The following is a 16,243-nucleotide window of genomic DNA, read 5'->3' on the forward strand; positions in this document are numbered from 1 at the left end:
AGTGGGCACTAAGAAAATACAAAACTGTAACTTCACCTTTCGTTAACATGCATGACCACCCTGATGACAATGACCCTGGCCAATGATTGTTAACTGAAATCAGGACAATAGGTTCAAAGATCAGTCATAGAATCATAGAACACTACAACTGGAAGGGACCTCAAGAGGTCATCGAGTCCAGTTCCCTGCCCTCTTGGCAGGACAAAACACCATCTAGACCATCCCCCATAGGTATCTATCTAACCTGCTCTTAAATATCTCCAGTCATGGAGATTCTACAACCTCCCTAGGTAATTTATTCCAGTGATTAACCACCCTGACAGTTAGGAAGTTTTGCCTAATGTCTAATCTAAACCTCCCTTGCTGCAGTTTGAGCCCATTGCTCCTTGTTGTGTCATCAGAGGCCAAGGAGAACAATTTTTCTCCCTCCTTATAACCCTCTCTGAGGTACTTTAAAACCGCTATCATGTCTCCTCTAAGTCTTCTTTTTTGTAAACTAAACAAGACCAGTTCTTTCAGTCTTCCCTCATAGCTCATGTTCTCTAGACCTTTCATCGTTCTTGCCGCTCTTCTCTGGACCTTCTCCAATATCTCCACATCTTTTCTGAAATGTGGCACCCAGAACCGGACACAAAACTCAGTTGGATCAATTGATGTGGCAAAAGGTGTTTGGTGAGGTGGAGCTGACAAAATGGGATGGAGAAAGGGAGAGAAAAGACCATGTGAACACACGCCCAACCCATGTACTCAAACACACTAAGGTTCTCTGCTCATGCATTGAAAAACAAAATCCATGGAATAAACCTATGCCATGACCTTGCTCCAGGTGCAGACCGGGGCAAAACACTCTGAGACTGAAGTGTGCGTGGGATGGGCTTGGAGAGAGTAAGTAATTCATTTATAACCTACCTTGTTCAAGAAAAGTGGTTCCATCTCCTATTTACCTGTGCTATTTGCGGCAGAAGAAACAGAGGTGTCTTTATTTCATAAACTGGCCTCAGGGACCAAGTCCCTGAAGAACGTTTCTCATCAGGTTCCTCAGAGGAAGACAAAACACTATCTCAAACCGCAAGAAAACAAAATTCAGTACGACAATCCTTTCACAGGAAGTTGTATCATCATCACAATTATGTGTGTTTTGGAGATGAAAATCACACTGGGGTTTATTATCAGTGGTAAATTGTGCGATGCTTTTTTTTTTTTGTCTAGAAGGAAGAATGATTTCTCTCAGGTAACACAACATAGAGTCAAGGGCTGAAGACGGAACAGCATGCAGGGCTCATGTCCCCAGATCCTTGATGCTCAGACTGCAGGTCCCACAAAAGCAGGTAGACATGTGGTCCCCGGGGAGTCTTCTGGAAGGAAGTCCTCCTTCTGGAGGCCCCCGTCTTCCTGAAAATCGGTGGCCGCACTTCTACCCGCTGTTTTGGAGTCCAAAGGACCATGTTCCGGACTCCAAATCACATGACCTTATGTTAATGAGGCACTAGAAATTTACTTATGCACCTCATTAGCATGTTGTGGGCTGTTTATTAGCATGCCACTTTCGGAGAATCTGATATATATGATACCAAATATGTTGCTCCTCAGTGAACCTTACACGAAGGAGATAAAAGGATATATTTGGAGTCATGGTGTGGTTTGAAACAGTTAAATTAATTTCTAAGGTTTGAAAACTAGAAGAAAATGCTTTTGGAAAACAAATTGACCACAGCTTTTTTTTTTTTTTTTTTGTTAAAACCTGGCAAATGATAAAAATTATTAGGCATGAAGAAAAAATCTTATACTTGATGGCATTCCCATCTGAAAATAATTAAAAAATTGAAATAGCTTTATTAAGAAATTCAAAATAAAAATTACCTTCATACAAACAATACCATATTTTTAAAAATGTACAATAATTAAAATAAAGCAGGTATATCAGCCTTTTACTTTAAACAGTGAGTTTAGGTGCCAAGAAGTGCTAGGTAAATATACTAGTTTTCAAACATTTATTTTTCTTCCTGAATCTCCATGAAAAAAAGCTGAAGTAGCAAAAACCCCAAGAGCGGCTCAGAAGAGATAATATAAAATGGGATGAAATTTGAAAACTGCCATCAACATCAATGTTTTCACACACACAGCATCAATGCAAATGAATTCATTTATTAAAAAGACATTCTGATTTTTTTCAAGGTTTTCTCTTGGACAGAGTAACTGGATAAACCCATTGTTTTCAGAAGTTATTTTGATGCATTTCTTAATTTTTGGCTGGCAGGCTCTAAGTAAAGCTAGAAATTTACTCACCATTAGGAATAATATTTCTATTGATTCATGTCACCTGCAGTTGTGTGTTATTTCAAGAGGTCTTCCAGGCATCTGGTCACACGACTTATATGCAGGAGAACATGACAACCGTGAAAGAAGAAGAAACATTAAACTCAGTTGATAGAGATGTCGTTTAACTCTTGGGTGCTGGAGGCAGACCATGCATCCTGCTGGGATCTGGTCCCTGGCCTCTCTCATTAGAATTCATTAGATTGACCCCACCCAACTTTCTCCATTCAGACCCATATTTAACACGGACACCAAGAAATAACATTTCCACTCAGATGCAATGGATGACAATGTGGTTTGGGGAACAGAGGATGAGAAGAAAAAAGAGAAGTAACACACACAATTGACCACGAAATAACAACAAACACAAAAGCATGTAATCACGGCATGGCAGGGAGCCTATCTGACACCCATCTATCACGCTGGTGGTCATGAAGGAATCCTGGGACCAGAGATTCACCTTCTGTAAATGGGCATGTCACCCTGGAAGACTCAACTCACAATTGTTAAATTAATAAAATTCATAGTGTTAGATTGAGATACCAGTACATGACTTCATAGACTAAAACATAGATAGCCAGGAGGATTTGACTAAGAAGGAAGGAGAAAGAGATAGACAGACACATATGAATACAAAGAAAAGCCATATGGTTAATCACACATTAATGTTCTCTGCCCATGTATGGAACATTCAGATGAGGAAACCAATGACATAATATTTCTTTCTTCATAGACTGGGTCAGAAGGCCCATGAATTTCAAAGAGATAATGGTTGTGGGGCTTAAGATGTTCATTTTTTGCCTACCTTGTTTAAGAAGAGCAATTCCACCTCTGGGTGGTGGGTGCTATCCGTGTAGAGGGAAACAGAGATGCTTTTATTTCATTCACTGGCTTTTGGGACCAAGTCCCTGAAGGAAATTTCTTGTACTATTTTGTGGGGGAAAAAACACCACTGCCTCAAACTGCAACAAAACAAAATCCATGAGATCAGTCCTTTCATAGGGAGTTGTACCATCATCATTGTATGTGTTTTCCACATGAAAATCAGCATGGGATTTACTAACTGTGGTAAATTGTGTGACGCTGGCTTAGTCTGGAAAGAGGAATGATTTGTCCCAGGCAACACAAGAGAGAGTCAGTGACAGTGGTGGGGACATGACCCAGGGCTCATGATTGCAGCCCCCAAATGCTCAGACTGTGGGCCCCACTCTTGTCTGAAAACCAATGGGAGAACCCAGGAGCTCTGAGTCCCAGTCCCACCTGCTCTAACTATTATACCCCACTGTTTTGCCAGAGTCAGGAACAGACCCCAGGAGTCCTCACTCCCAGGCCCCAGTGTCCTAAGCTTAGGGCCCATTTCCCACTTGGAGGACCAAACCCGAGGCCCATAGCAGTTGGTAGGATGGTTCTCTTTGGCTCCAGTCAATTTTGCAGCGGAACCAGGCTCAAGAAATTCTCCCAGGAGCCTTAGAATAAACTCTGTGTGGGAGCAGAGAGGTGCCAGCGGCCCATGTTCTGCAGAGAGGGGTTTGACCTGCTCAGCCTGGATCGGTCACATTTCTCAGACACTGCTGACCGCACTACTCCAGCAAGGCCATAGAGGGGATTGTGCTACTGGGAATGGGGTGGGGCAGTCAATGTGGGGCATCCTCCCTCTCCGTAAGTGCTGTTACCAATGCCTAAGCATGGCAGTAGGTGGTGCTGAGCTGTAGGGACGGGCCTGGAAAGCTCTGTAAGATAGTCTCCGGTTGATGGATCCCAATGCCTCAGCTCAGCAGTGGGGCGGCTGGGAGGTCACTGCACTGCAGGGAACAGGGTGAGTCTCATTCAGGGACGGTCCCCTCTGTGGGTCAGCAGATCTGTTGTGATCATCAGGAACCCTGGATACTGGAGGGACAAAGTGGGTGAGGTAATAAGTTTTCCCAGAAAGTTTTCTGTCTTTCTTGCCAGCAATAATAGATATTTATCTCACCTTCCCTTGTCTGTGAAATCTCATTTTACATGTCTAGGCATAGAAGATTCTTGTACTTCTTCTGTCAATACTTTACACCTTCATCCTTTATTTATACCATAAATTTGAAAGAATCCATGAGTGAGCGAGCGAGTCTGTCTGTCCATCTGTCCATTTCATAGAATCATAGAATACTAGGGCTGGAAGGCACCTCAGGTGGTCATCTAATCCAGCTCCCTGCTTCAAGCAGGATCAACTTCAACTAAGTCATCCCATCCAGGACCTTGTCAAGCTGGGACCTATAAACCTCTTGGGATGGAGATTCCACCACCTATCTAGACAGCTTATTCCAGCACTTCACCACATTCCTGGTGAAGTAGTTTTACCTAATATCCAACCTACTCCTCTCCTTCTGTAACTTCAGACCATTGCTCCTTGTTTTGTTATCTGACACCACTGAGAACGGTTTCTCACCATCCTTTTTAGAGCTCCCCTTCAGGAAGTTGAAGGCTGCTGTTAAATCACCCGTAAGTCTTCTCTTCTGTAAACTAAACAAGCCCAAATCCCTCAGGCTGTCCTCATAGGTCATATGCACCAGCCCCTTAATCATTTTTGTTGCCCTCTGCTGAACGTGCTTCAGCACATCCACATCCTTTTCTGTACTGGGTGACCCAAAACTGGACACAATATTTCCACTGTGGCCTCACCAGTGCCCAGTAGAGGGGAACAACCACTTCTCTAGATCTGCTTGAAATACTCCTCCTAATGCACCCTAATATGCCATTAGACTTCTCAGCTACAAGGGCACACTGTTTACTCATACCCAGCCTTTTGTCAATCCTATCCTTATATCCCTTTCCGCTGTTCTGCTGTTTCGCCAGTTGGTTCCCAGACTATAGCAATGCTTGGGATTCTTCCTTCCCAAGTGCAGGACTCTACACTTGTCCTTGTTGAACCACATCATATTTCTTTCGACTCAATCCTCCAATTTATCCAAGTCAGTCTGGATCCTATCTGTACACTCCAACGTATTTATCTCTCCCCCTAGCTTAGTGTCCTCTGCAAACTTGCTGAGGGTGCAATCCAGTCCCTCATCCAGGTCATTAATAAAGATGTTGAACAACACTGGCCCCAGAACCGAGCCTTGCAGCACTCTGCTGGAAACCAACCGCCATTCAGATATTGAGCCGTTGATCCTTTGGACTCGAATGTCAAGTCATTCGTCCAAGAAATCCTCCTATAAAGTAAGATCTAAGACCACCACATTGATGCGTGGCTTCTTGTTTTCCTAACTTAAAGCAAGGTCAAGGTTTGGTTTGCCAGGACCATGAGATGTGCTTGGAATGCCATTATTTTCCATAACATGGAAAGTAGGTGGGGCCACCAGGAGGGACAGTTATACTGTATAAGGACCACAGGGGGAAGCAAGGGGCCTGACATGCAGAACTGGGACAGCTAGAAACCCTACCCAGAGTCCCTCCCCACCCATAAAGTAAGGTGAAGTAAGAGGGTGACTAAGCAAGAGAAGATGACCACTCTATGTGTCAGGAATGATGCACAAATTGTTTGTATCTGTGTATACAAGGATACCCCAAAGAATTGCCCTCATCCAGCCTAGGGGACAGTGATTGATTCCATGTCACTGACTTGAGTCGAGGCCTTTTTTATGGGGTACAAACACATTATGGTTTGGTCGAGTCTACTGACAACTGTTACTGTACTTTGTTTAACAATAAAACTGAGTCAAGTGACTTTGATCCTTGTCTGATTCTGTGGTTGTTGGGGTCTCCCTTTGAGGCTCTCACATTAGCCATCTGTGCAGCGCTCATGTGATATATAGTTGCCTAATGCTTATCTTCACTGACAGGAGACCTGTCAGGGTACCACAGTGGTGATTTCCCCAAACCCTCACACCAGCATGCCTACACCCACAGAGTCCTGGCCTGAGCCCCTCCTCACCCCAAAGCCCTCATTCCAGGACCCACACTGCCCAGCCCCATTCCCTGTGTCCCTCCTCATCTGCCAACCCTCATTCTTGAAACCCCACACACCCAGCACATTGGCCTGAGCCCCTCCTCAACTCCAAACTCCTCCGTCCTACAGCCAGCCCTGACTCTTTCATGTCTGCACCCCTTGTCCTCACCTCCCAAAAAACCATCTAACCCTTACCATGACTCCTGCCCTCCTCATCCGCTACCCAAAACCCCCAGAAAGAACCGAGTAATGCCAGGTAAATCCTCTGGTACTGTATATCTGTCATTTTTTTATGGTTACATATTCCACTACCCTGTGCTGTCCATAGGCTGTGCGCGCCCACACACGCACACACACACACACACTCTATTTTGCACACAGTGTTCTATTCTTACTCTCTCAATCATCTCTTTTAAAGTGTTCCATTACACTGTGCAACCTGGAGACGTCTCCATTTCAGGGGCGTGGTGAAGGGACCACCAAGTGAATTCCCCTTTCATGTTGATGTACATATCCATCTCACAGAGCTGGAAGAGACCTTTGGAGGTCATCAGGTCCCATCTCCTGCACTCGCAGCAGGACTATCACCATCCCGGACAGCCTTGTTAGGCGACAGCTTTAAGTCCATTGTGTCATCTTTGTGGAGCTGCATGAAATGACCTTCAGGAGTGTAGGAGGGAAAGGGTAAGATCCTGTGGGTGAATTATTTGTGTCCTTATTCTCCAGAAACTAATCAAACACTTGGGTCTAATTCACTAATTTACTTACACTTTTCATTACAACACATTGGCTACGTCTACACTAGCACACTACGTCGAAGTAGCCTATTTCGAAGTAAGAACATCGAAATAGGCTACTTCGACACGTATTGTCTACACGTCCTCCAGGGCTGGTGCCATAGATGTTCAACACCAAAGTAGTGACAGAGAACTTTGAAAGGAGCTGCCCTGGAAGGAAATGTAGATCGCCCACACACACAAGTGCTCCCCATCGAAATAAGGGGCCAGCAAAGCCTGAGGACGGGGTCACAGGCTGGACTAGCCCTTCTGGAGCAAGAGCAAGCTACTCCCTTAAAGAGCCCCTCTCAGACACACTTAGCCTGCGCAGCACGAGGTCCGCAGAGCCAACAACAAGTTGCAGACCCCGTGCACACGGCATGGATCCCCAGCTGCAGCAGCAGCAGCAGCAGCAGCAGCAGCCAGAAGCCTTGGGCTAAGGGCTGCTGCACACAGTGACCATAGAGCACTGTAGGGGCTGGACAGAGCATCTCTCAACCCCTCAGCTGATGGCTACCATGGAGGACCCCGCTATTTCAACGTAGTGGGAAACGGATTGTCTACACAAGTCCTACTTCGACGTTGAACATCGAAGTAAGGCACTATTCCCATCTTTGCCTAGGAATAGCGATTTTGACGTCTCACCACCTAACATTGATTTCAAGGTCGAAATAGCACACGGCGCATGTAGACGCGATGTGTACTATTTCGACGTTGTGCCAGCTACTTCAAAGTAGCTGGCTAGTGTAGATGCACCCATTATGTATCTTGCCAAGAATATTACTTTAAGTAAGGGAGGGAATTATATTAAAAATACATAATAAAACCCATCACAAACTACTAACCAGTGCAATTCAGCCTTTAAGTACTTTAAGCTTCCTCTAGATGCATTAAAAGGGTATTTAGGAAAAGATGATGCAGAGCCACTTAAGAGCTGAGCTAGGGATAGAGGATTTAAATTGGGTGTGTATTGTAAAAAGGCAGTGATATGGGAAGACAAGTACAGAGGAGCATGTCTCATTATGAATATATATGTCTATTTTATTACATATTTACACAAATATGTACCATATACAGTGTGCCCTTGTAGCCAAGAAGGCCAACGGCGTACTAGGGTGCATTAGGAGACCATTTCAAGCAGATCTAGAGAAGTAGTTATTCCCCTCTATTTGGCACTGGTGAGGCCACATCTGGAATATTGTGTCCAGTTTTGGGTCCCCCATTATAAAAAGGATGTGGATTTGCTGGAGCAGGTTCAGCAGAGGGCAACAAAAATGATTAAGAGGCTGGGGCACAAGACCTGTGAGAAGAGGCTAAGGGATTTGGGCTTGTTTAGTTTACAGAAGAGAAGTCTTAGGGGTGATTTAAGCGCAGCCTTCAACTTCCTGAAGGGGAGCTCTAAAGAGGAAGGTGAGAAACTGTTCCCTGTCGTGTCAGATGGCAGAACAAGGAGTAATGGTCTGTAATTGAAGAGGGAGAGGTGTAGGTTAGATATTAGGAAAATCTCCTTCATCGGGAGGGTGGTAAAGCATTGGAATGCGTTGACTAGGGAGGTGGCAGATTCTCCATCCCTCAAGGTTTTTACGTCCCAGCTGGACAAGGTCCTGGCTGGGATGACTTAGTGCAGGTTGATCCTGCTTGAAGTAGGGGGGCTGGAGTAAATGACTTCCTGAGGTCCGTTCCAGGCCTATGATTCTGTGATTAGATAATCAAAATCACACCGTATGACCTTTTAATCATGGAATCTCTGATAAGCACCATGATCTGCTAGCAAAAATATCTACACCTGTGCAAAATCCCATGGAAGCCAAGAGTCACTTCTCAGACTTGCTGTGTGACTGAATCATCTTAGGCATAGAATCCACTTTGGTAGTGAGTGTTAAATAGAAAGCCATTTATAAGTGCTGAGGACTGTTATTTACAATGAGTCCAGAGGGAGCAGTGGGGAAACACAATCAAGAGACAGACAGACAAAAGAAAGAAAGAAAGAAGTAAGTTGAACAGGACTGTCAGAGAAAGAAATGGAGAAATCTATATTGACGTTTCATTACAGCTGGTTGGAATTTTTCATGCATTAAAATAATGGTGAAAAAGATTGCATTAGCACAAACCAAAGTGAACGTTTTATAAAATCATTCTTGTTTGATTTTTCCAGTGATGTTTAAAGTTGGTTAAAAGGCTCACTCATATTTTCATGAACATTTCAATATTTAAATTCTGGGTGCATTTTCGATTAGAAAACTTTCTTTTCCAATGTGTCTAACAGGTTTAGAAAAGGTCAAAGTTTTGCAATTGGAAAGATTTCAGTTACAAAGGTGAGGGACATTGAGAGCAATTTAAAAAGTTGCCACTTTTTCCTCATTCCGTGGTTTTAATTAACTCTATTTGTCATTCTCTAATTTACCCAGTTATGTGAAAAGATGCTCTTCTCTGCTGTTTTTCTCAAGGCTGCCTTCACCTCTTTGTTCCTCAGAGTGTATATTATGGGGTTGGACAATGGTATCAAAATTGTGGCCATGAGGGAAATGAGTTGGCCACTCTCTGGGATGGAGGTAGATTTGGGCACCAGGTAGGTGAAAAGGGATGCTCCGTAGAAAAGAGACACCACCATGAGGTGGGAGGAGCAAGTGGAGAAGGCTTTACGCCTTCCCTCTGCCGACGGCAGCCTGAGGATGGTGGAGATAATGCAGATGTAGGACAGGATTATCAAGAAGACAGGACCCAGGATGAACAGAGCTGACACAGTCAAGAGCATGATGTCATTTTTGGAGGTGTTAGCGCATGACATTTTCATCATTGTTGGTTGATCACAGAAGAAGTGGTGGATGTGGTTGGAGCCACAGAAAGGCAGGCTGAAGAGCCACATGGTCTGAGCTAATGACATGGAGAAGCCAATGAACCAAGGAGCAGCCGAGAGCACAGCACACACCTGGCCACTCATGATGGTTGTATAGTGCAGGGGTTGACATATGGCCACGTAACGGTCGTAGGCCATGGCTGCGAGAAGGCAGCATTCCGTCAAGCCCATGATGACAGTAATGCCCATTTGTGCTGCGCAGCCCAGAGTGGAGATGGTCTTTTCCTCCACCAGGAGGTGAACCAGTAGCTGAGGGAAGACACTGGTGATGTAGCAGATTTCCACGATAGACAGATGCACCAAGAAGAAATACATGGGGGTGTGCAAGGAGGAGTTCAGCTTTATCAGGAGGATGATGAACAGGTTCCCCATGAGGGCAAGCAGGTAAATAACCAGAAGCACCACAAACAGAAGGATCTGCAGCTCATTAAGGTGTGAAAACCCCACCAGGATGAACACATCGGAGATGGTCTGGTTCTCTCTGTCATCCCTGTAGGAGTAGCTCATCTGTAGGGTGACAAAGAGATCAAATTTAAGGCATAGCAAACCTGTGGATATGAATTAAATAATTCATCCAGCTTTTTGTCTCCATATGGGCAATCTTGAGACTAAATCTGCTGCAATTCTGAATATAAATGTCTAACTGGGCGCAACCACCACCATTTTCAAACCGGTGTCATCGTTCTGATGGCATACAAAAGGAGATCTGTTGGGAATGTGACCACTTGGACACAGGTGGAAGTACAGTTGATCTTTAAGCTTGTGGCTACACTTGGCCCTGCCTTTCAAAAGGGCCATGCTAATGAGCCGCTTTGGCAGATGCCAATGAGGCGCTGTCATGAATATGCAGCACCTCATGAGCATAACGGCCACCACATGCATTTTAAAAGTGTGGCTTTCGCAACGCACATCACTTGCCTTTCGAAAGGACCCCCAGACTTTGGAAGCCACTTCTTCTGGGGAGTTCTAGTGTAGCCACAAGCCAAGAATTTAAAATCTGTTCAGTTAATGCTATGGGATCTTCATTATTTTATACCATCAGTGGAGGTATATCGGGGGTTCTGGTCTTCATTATGTTTTTTTCTGTATGAAAATCATAAAACAATAAAAAATTAATAAAAAAATTCTTTTTTTCTCTCTTTCTTTCTTTCTTTCCCCTAGGGAACATGAATGTTATTTTTGTCCATGTTTACCAAATTTGATGCTTCTCAATCAGAAGGGAGATAAAAAGGAAGAATTTGGAGTTGTTCTCTGTATGGGAACAGATGAACCAACAGCTAAGGTTTGAAAAGTAGAAGCAAATGGTATTGGGAACCAAATTGCCTCTAGCCCTTTTATATTAAAACGTAGGACATGATGAGTTTATACGGATGAAGAAAAAAAGCACATTGAATGGAATTGCCATTGAGAAATACAAAACAAATTGAAAACAATAGCCAATACCTTTCCTAGGAAATCCAAAATAAAAATATACTTCAAAAATTAACATCATGTTTTCGAGAAAGTACAATAACTTAAATAAAGCAGGGATATCTGCCTTTCATTTAAAATGTGAATGAGGGACCCAAGAAATGCTCCTTAAAGCTGCTTGTTTTCCAATATTGATTTTTCACCCCGAATCTCTACATAAATTTGAAATAGCAAAAATCCTATTTATGGGTCAGAAGACAGAATATAACCTAGAATGGAAAGCTTGAAACTGCCATCAACATCAATATTTTCTCACATGAAACATCAACACAAATGAAATAATTTGTTCTGAAAACGTGTTGATTTCTTTCAAGGCTTTCACACTGCCATAAAATCTGGATGAAACCATTTTCTGAAGACATTTTGTTTTGTTTCTTTATTTTTTGCTGGCTGGGTTTAAGTAAAGGAGGAAACATACTCACCACTAGGAATGATGTCTCTATTGATTTGTGTCACTGGCAGTGGTGTGCTGTTTCCAGAGCTTTTCAAGGTGTCTGGTTTCACAACTTATACAGGAGAACCTGACAGCCATGAAAGAAGAACACATTCTGTGGAGAGAGGGTTGAGGTGAACTCAGCTGATAGAGACACTTGCCTGCTGGATGTAGACCATGCTTTATGCTGGGATCCTGTCCCTGGCCTATCTCATTAGAATTGATTAGACTGCCACCACCCAAAAGACCGTATTCAGATCCATATTCAAGACCAATCCCAAGAAAGAACATTTCTACTCAGATGCAATGGAGGACAATGTGGTTTGGGGAATAGAAGGAGAGAGAGAGAGGGAGAAAGTTAATAACATCACCAACCACTGAACAACAAACACAATGCATAGAATCGTGGCACAGCGTGAGCCTGGCTGACACCCATCCATCACTCTGGTAGGCGTGATGGAATTCTGGGACCAGAAATTCATCTTGTGTAAATGAGCATGACACCCCTGAAGACCTGACTCATGATTGTTAAATGAGTAGAATTCAGAATGGCAGATTCAGAAACCAATAGATTAATCGATATACTAATATATAGACAGGCAGAAGGATTTGACTATGATAGATAGATAGATAGCCATCAATACAAAGAAAACCATATGCTCTGTCACCCATTAAGGTTCTCTGCCCATGTACAGAAAATACAGCTATGACATGATTTTTGTCTGTTTGTAGACTGCGTCAGAAGGTCTATAGACATCACTGAGACAATGGTTGAGCGGCTTAAGGCATTCATTTTTACGCTACCTTCTTTAAGAAGAGTAATTCCATTTCTGAGTGCTGGGCATGATAGGTGGAGGAGGAAGCAGCGGTGTTTTTATTTCATTCACTGGATTCTGGGACCACGTCCCCTGAGGAAATGTCTGGTGATATTCCATGGGGGAAGAACAGCATGCCTCAAAGTGCAAAAAAACACAACCCGTGAGGTCAGTCATTTCACAGGGAGTTGTGTCAGTGGTGTCAGATGGCAGAACAAGGAGTCATGGTCAGAAGTTGAAGAGGGAAGGGTGTAGGTTGGATATTAGGAAAAACTGCTTCACCAGGAGGGTGGTGAAGCATTGGAATGTGTTGCCTAGAGAGGTGATGGATTCTCCATCCCTTGAGGTTTTTAAGTCCCGGCTGGACAAGGTCCTGTCTGGGATGACTTAGTGGGGGTTGATCCTGCTTGAAGCAGGGGGCTGGACTAGATGACCTCCTGAGGTCCCTTCCAGCCCTGTGATTTTGTGATTCTGTATCATCACCCCCATGGGTGTTTTGTAGATGAAAATCACTTTGTGATTAGCTGACTGTGGTAAATTGTGGAACACTTTCTTTGTCTAGAAGTAGGATTGATTTCTCTCAGGCAACACAACACAAAAAGTCAATGGCAAAGGAAGGAACAACACTCCAGGGCCCTGATGCTCAGACTGTGGGCCCCATTCTTGTCTCATAAATATGATGAGAACCCAGAAGCTCTCACACCCAGCTGCACCTGATCTAACCATCACACACCACTCCCCCAGCTGAGAACAGACCCCAGGAGTCCTCACTCCCAGACTGCACTGTACTCCCCATCACTCTCCTGGAGGCCCAGATCCAAAGCCCAGAGGAGTCAGTGGCACCAGGAGGCACTGAGCTACAGGGACAAGCCTGGAGGGCTCTGTAGAATGGTCTCAGGTGAATGGATCCCTTTGTCCCATCTCAGCAGTGGAGGTCTAGAACATGGGGTGATGTGCTGCACAGAGCTGGGTGGGGTCTCCCTTGGGGGCACTGCTCTTCCTCGGAGTCCAGGCTGACCCCTGGGCCTCAGCAGGGCACCATGTGGACATTCACATGCCACAAGGGGCAGGGTGGAGGGGCTAGGTTGTGAACCTGATCCCATAACAATCAGTAGTTAGCCCAGGGCCTAAGCATGGTGCTCCTGTGGCCTTTGTTGCAAGGCATGGATAAAGTGACTCAGAAGGGGGAGCTCTCCCTTTGGGGCTGGTGCTAGCCCAGCACAGGGGAGGGGATACTTTTCCAGGGGAACATGTTCTAAGTTAAGGATCTGTCTTTCCTACCTCTGGTCATGAGCCCAATCATGGGGATGTTAGCCAGAGGAGGTGATGGCCCATTCCCTCCTCCAGGAGACAACAGTCTGTTACATAACATATTACACACATACACATCTCCTAGAGCTGGAAGAGACCTCAGGAGGTCATTTCGTCCAGTCCCCTGCCCTCTTGGCAGGACCAAGCACCATCCCTGACATCTATTTGCCCCAGATCCTTAAATGGCACCCTCGGAGATTGAGCTCACAGCCCCAGGTTTGGCAGGCCAATGCTCAAACCACTCAATTTGTTCTGTTAGAGCAAAGTCTGGAGGCCGTGTATGAAGCAAGCAGGAGGGTTTATGCCACACAGCTGTGGTGGAGCACCACGTCACCCATCAGGACTCAGGAAAGCACAGCCAGAACACAGGTTCTATCGATTATATAGATTACAGGTGGGCGCAGGAAACTACGACCTGGGTGTTACCCAAGACTGGATAGGTTCTAGCAGCAAGACAAAAATGAGCACAATAAGGGTTTGGTCCTGCCAAGAGCAGGGGGCTGTACTCGATGGCTTTTTTAAGTCTCTTCCATCTCTATTGTTCTTTGATTCTATGATTCTAAGCTAATCATAGAACACTAGGACTGGAAGGGACCTCGAGAGGCCATCAAGTCCAGCCCACTGCCCCAATGGCAGGACCAAGTACTGTCTGAACCCTCCCTGATAGACATCTACCTAACCTGTTCTTAAATATCTCCAGCGATGGAGATGCCACAACCTCCCTTGGCAATTTATTCCACTGTTTGACCACCCTGACAGTTAGGAACTTTTTCCTAATGTCCAGCCTAAACCTCCCTGGCTGCAGTTTAAGCCCATTGCCCCTTGTTCTATCCTCAGAGGCCAAAAAGAACAAGTTTTCTCCCTCCTTCTTATGACTCCCTTTTAGATACCTGAAAACTGCTATCATGTCCCCCCTCAGTCTTCTCTTTTCCAAACTAAACAAGTCAAGTTCTTTCAGCCTTTCTTTATAGGTCACGTTCTCTAGACATTTAACCATTCTTGTAAACTGAAGCAAGGGGAGTTGGTAGTTACAGATTTTAGTTGGACATACACATCTCTGAGAGCTGGAAAGGACCTTAGGAGGTCATCTAATCTAGTCTCCTGATCTGTTGGCAGGACCAAGCACTGTCACTGATGTTTATTTGCCCCAGTTGTCCTGTATAAGGATTAAACTCACAATGCAGAGTTTACCAGGTTAATACTGATACCACTGAGCCATCCCTCCTACTGTTAAAAATGGTTACTCCTTTGGCTGAGAACTGAACCCAGGTCAACTACTGGGAAGGTATCTCTGATCCCCATGACACCACCAATGCTTCTAAAAATGTTGCAGCATATTCCAGTCCATTGCTTACAGAATATCCTATCTCTAGTCCAGGTTGTTTTCCCTCCATGTTAATGAAACAAATCAAATACGTGATGACAGGTTTGGGGTGGATGAGGTGGTTGTGGGACTGACGGTGATGCCTCTGCACTGGTACGTTCAGGGGTGCTTATCTAGAAGACTGAAGCAAAAAGACATTAACAGCACACAGGACTAAGAATTGGCTCTCAGATGCAAAGCCTTTCCTTGGAATATGGTTGAGGAGGCAGCTATCCCTCCCTTCAGACTTCAAGGTCCCATCTGTTTGATCTGAGGCGACTTTCTCTGGGTCTAGTGAGAGAGATGAGGGAGGGAGGCCCAGCGAGGTATCTTTCCACTCGTGCTAACTGAGGTTCTGAACTATAGGATTCTAGGCCTACTCCAGACGTTAGGATGACAATAGGGGGTCTTTACCACACACCATGGCCTACCTCACAAATTTTACCCTTCAATTTAATAAGGTTAGTCCATGGAGGAAATGCTCCTTTTCAGGGAATAAGACCTTTGACTTACACCATTCGCGTAAGCTCTTCTTGCATGCAGAGCTGTTGCAATCATTAGCATCCGCGGATTTTGGAAAGGCCAAGGCAGGTGAGGTAATAAGTTTTTTCTGGGCCAACTTCTGTCTCCCTTGACAGCAATACACGTGGCCCATGCAGGCTAGATGCACCAGGCATGGCCAGGAGTGGACTAACCAGCCCATAATGCTCAGCGAATAAAACCACCGCCACGGTGAGACACTCTGGGCATCCATGGGGACTGAGTCCTCCCCTCTGCGATCAATGACTTCCAGCATGAGTAATGACTGTGGGGATTGCGGCCAGCCCCTTTGAGATCATTGCTAGCAGGGCCAAGTGTCTGAGCAGGAGGCTGCAGGAGATAGTCCTGGAGCTGCCTGGTTTTCTTTCCCTGTGGCTCTCTGGGATGAAGAATCTTTACTCTAACACAGGGGTTCTGGCATCCCAGACAGGCAGTGG

At 44.9% G+C, this 16,243-nt stretch overlaps 1 protein-coding gene across 1 annotated transcript; it reads right to left on the reverse strand.

Moving 5' to 3' along the window:
- Positions 1–9,412: 9,412 nt before the first annotated feature.
- On the reverse strand, positions 9,413–11,693 carry LOC142004803 (olfactory receptor 10A4-like). The gene is made up of 2 exons (XM_074982491.1): positions 11,601–11,693; positions 9,413–10,381 (listed from the first exon to the last, which is right to left on the reverse strand). The coding sequence occupies exons 1-2, from the start codon at positions 11,691–11,693 to the stop codon at positions 9,413–9,415; spliced, it is 1,062 nt and encodes a 353-aa protein (XP_074838592.1).
- Between the last annotated feature and the right edge of the window lie 4,550 nt (positions 11,694–16,243).

Source organism: Carettochelys insculpta, chromosome 32 (genome assembly GCF_033958435.1).
Source record: "Carettochelys insculpta isolate YL-2023 chromosome 32, ASM3395843v1, whole genome shotgun sequence".
NCBI classification, from domain to species: domain Eukaryota; kingdom Metazoa; phylum Chordata; order Testudines; family Carettochelyidae; genus Carettochelys; species Carettochelys insculpta.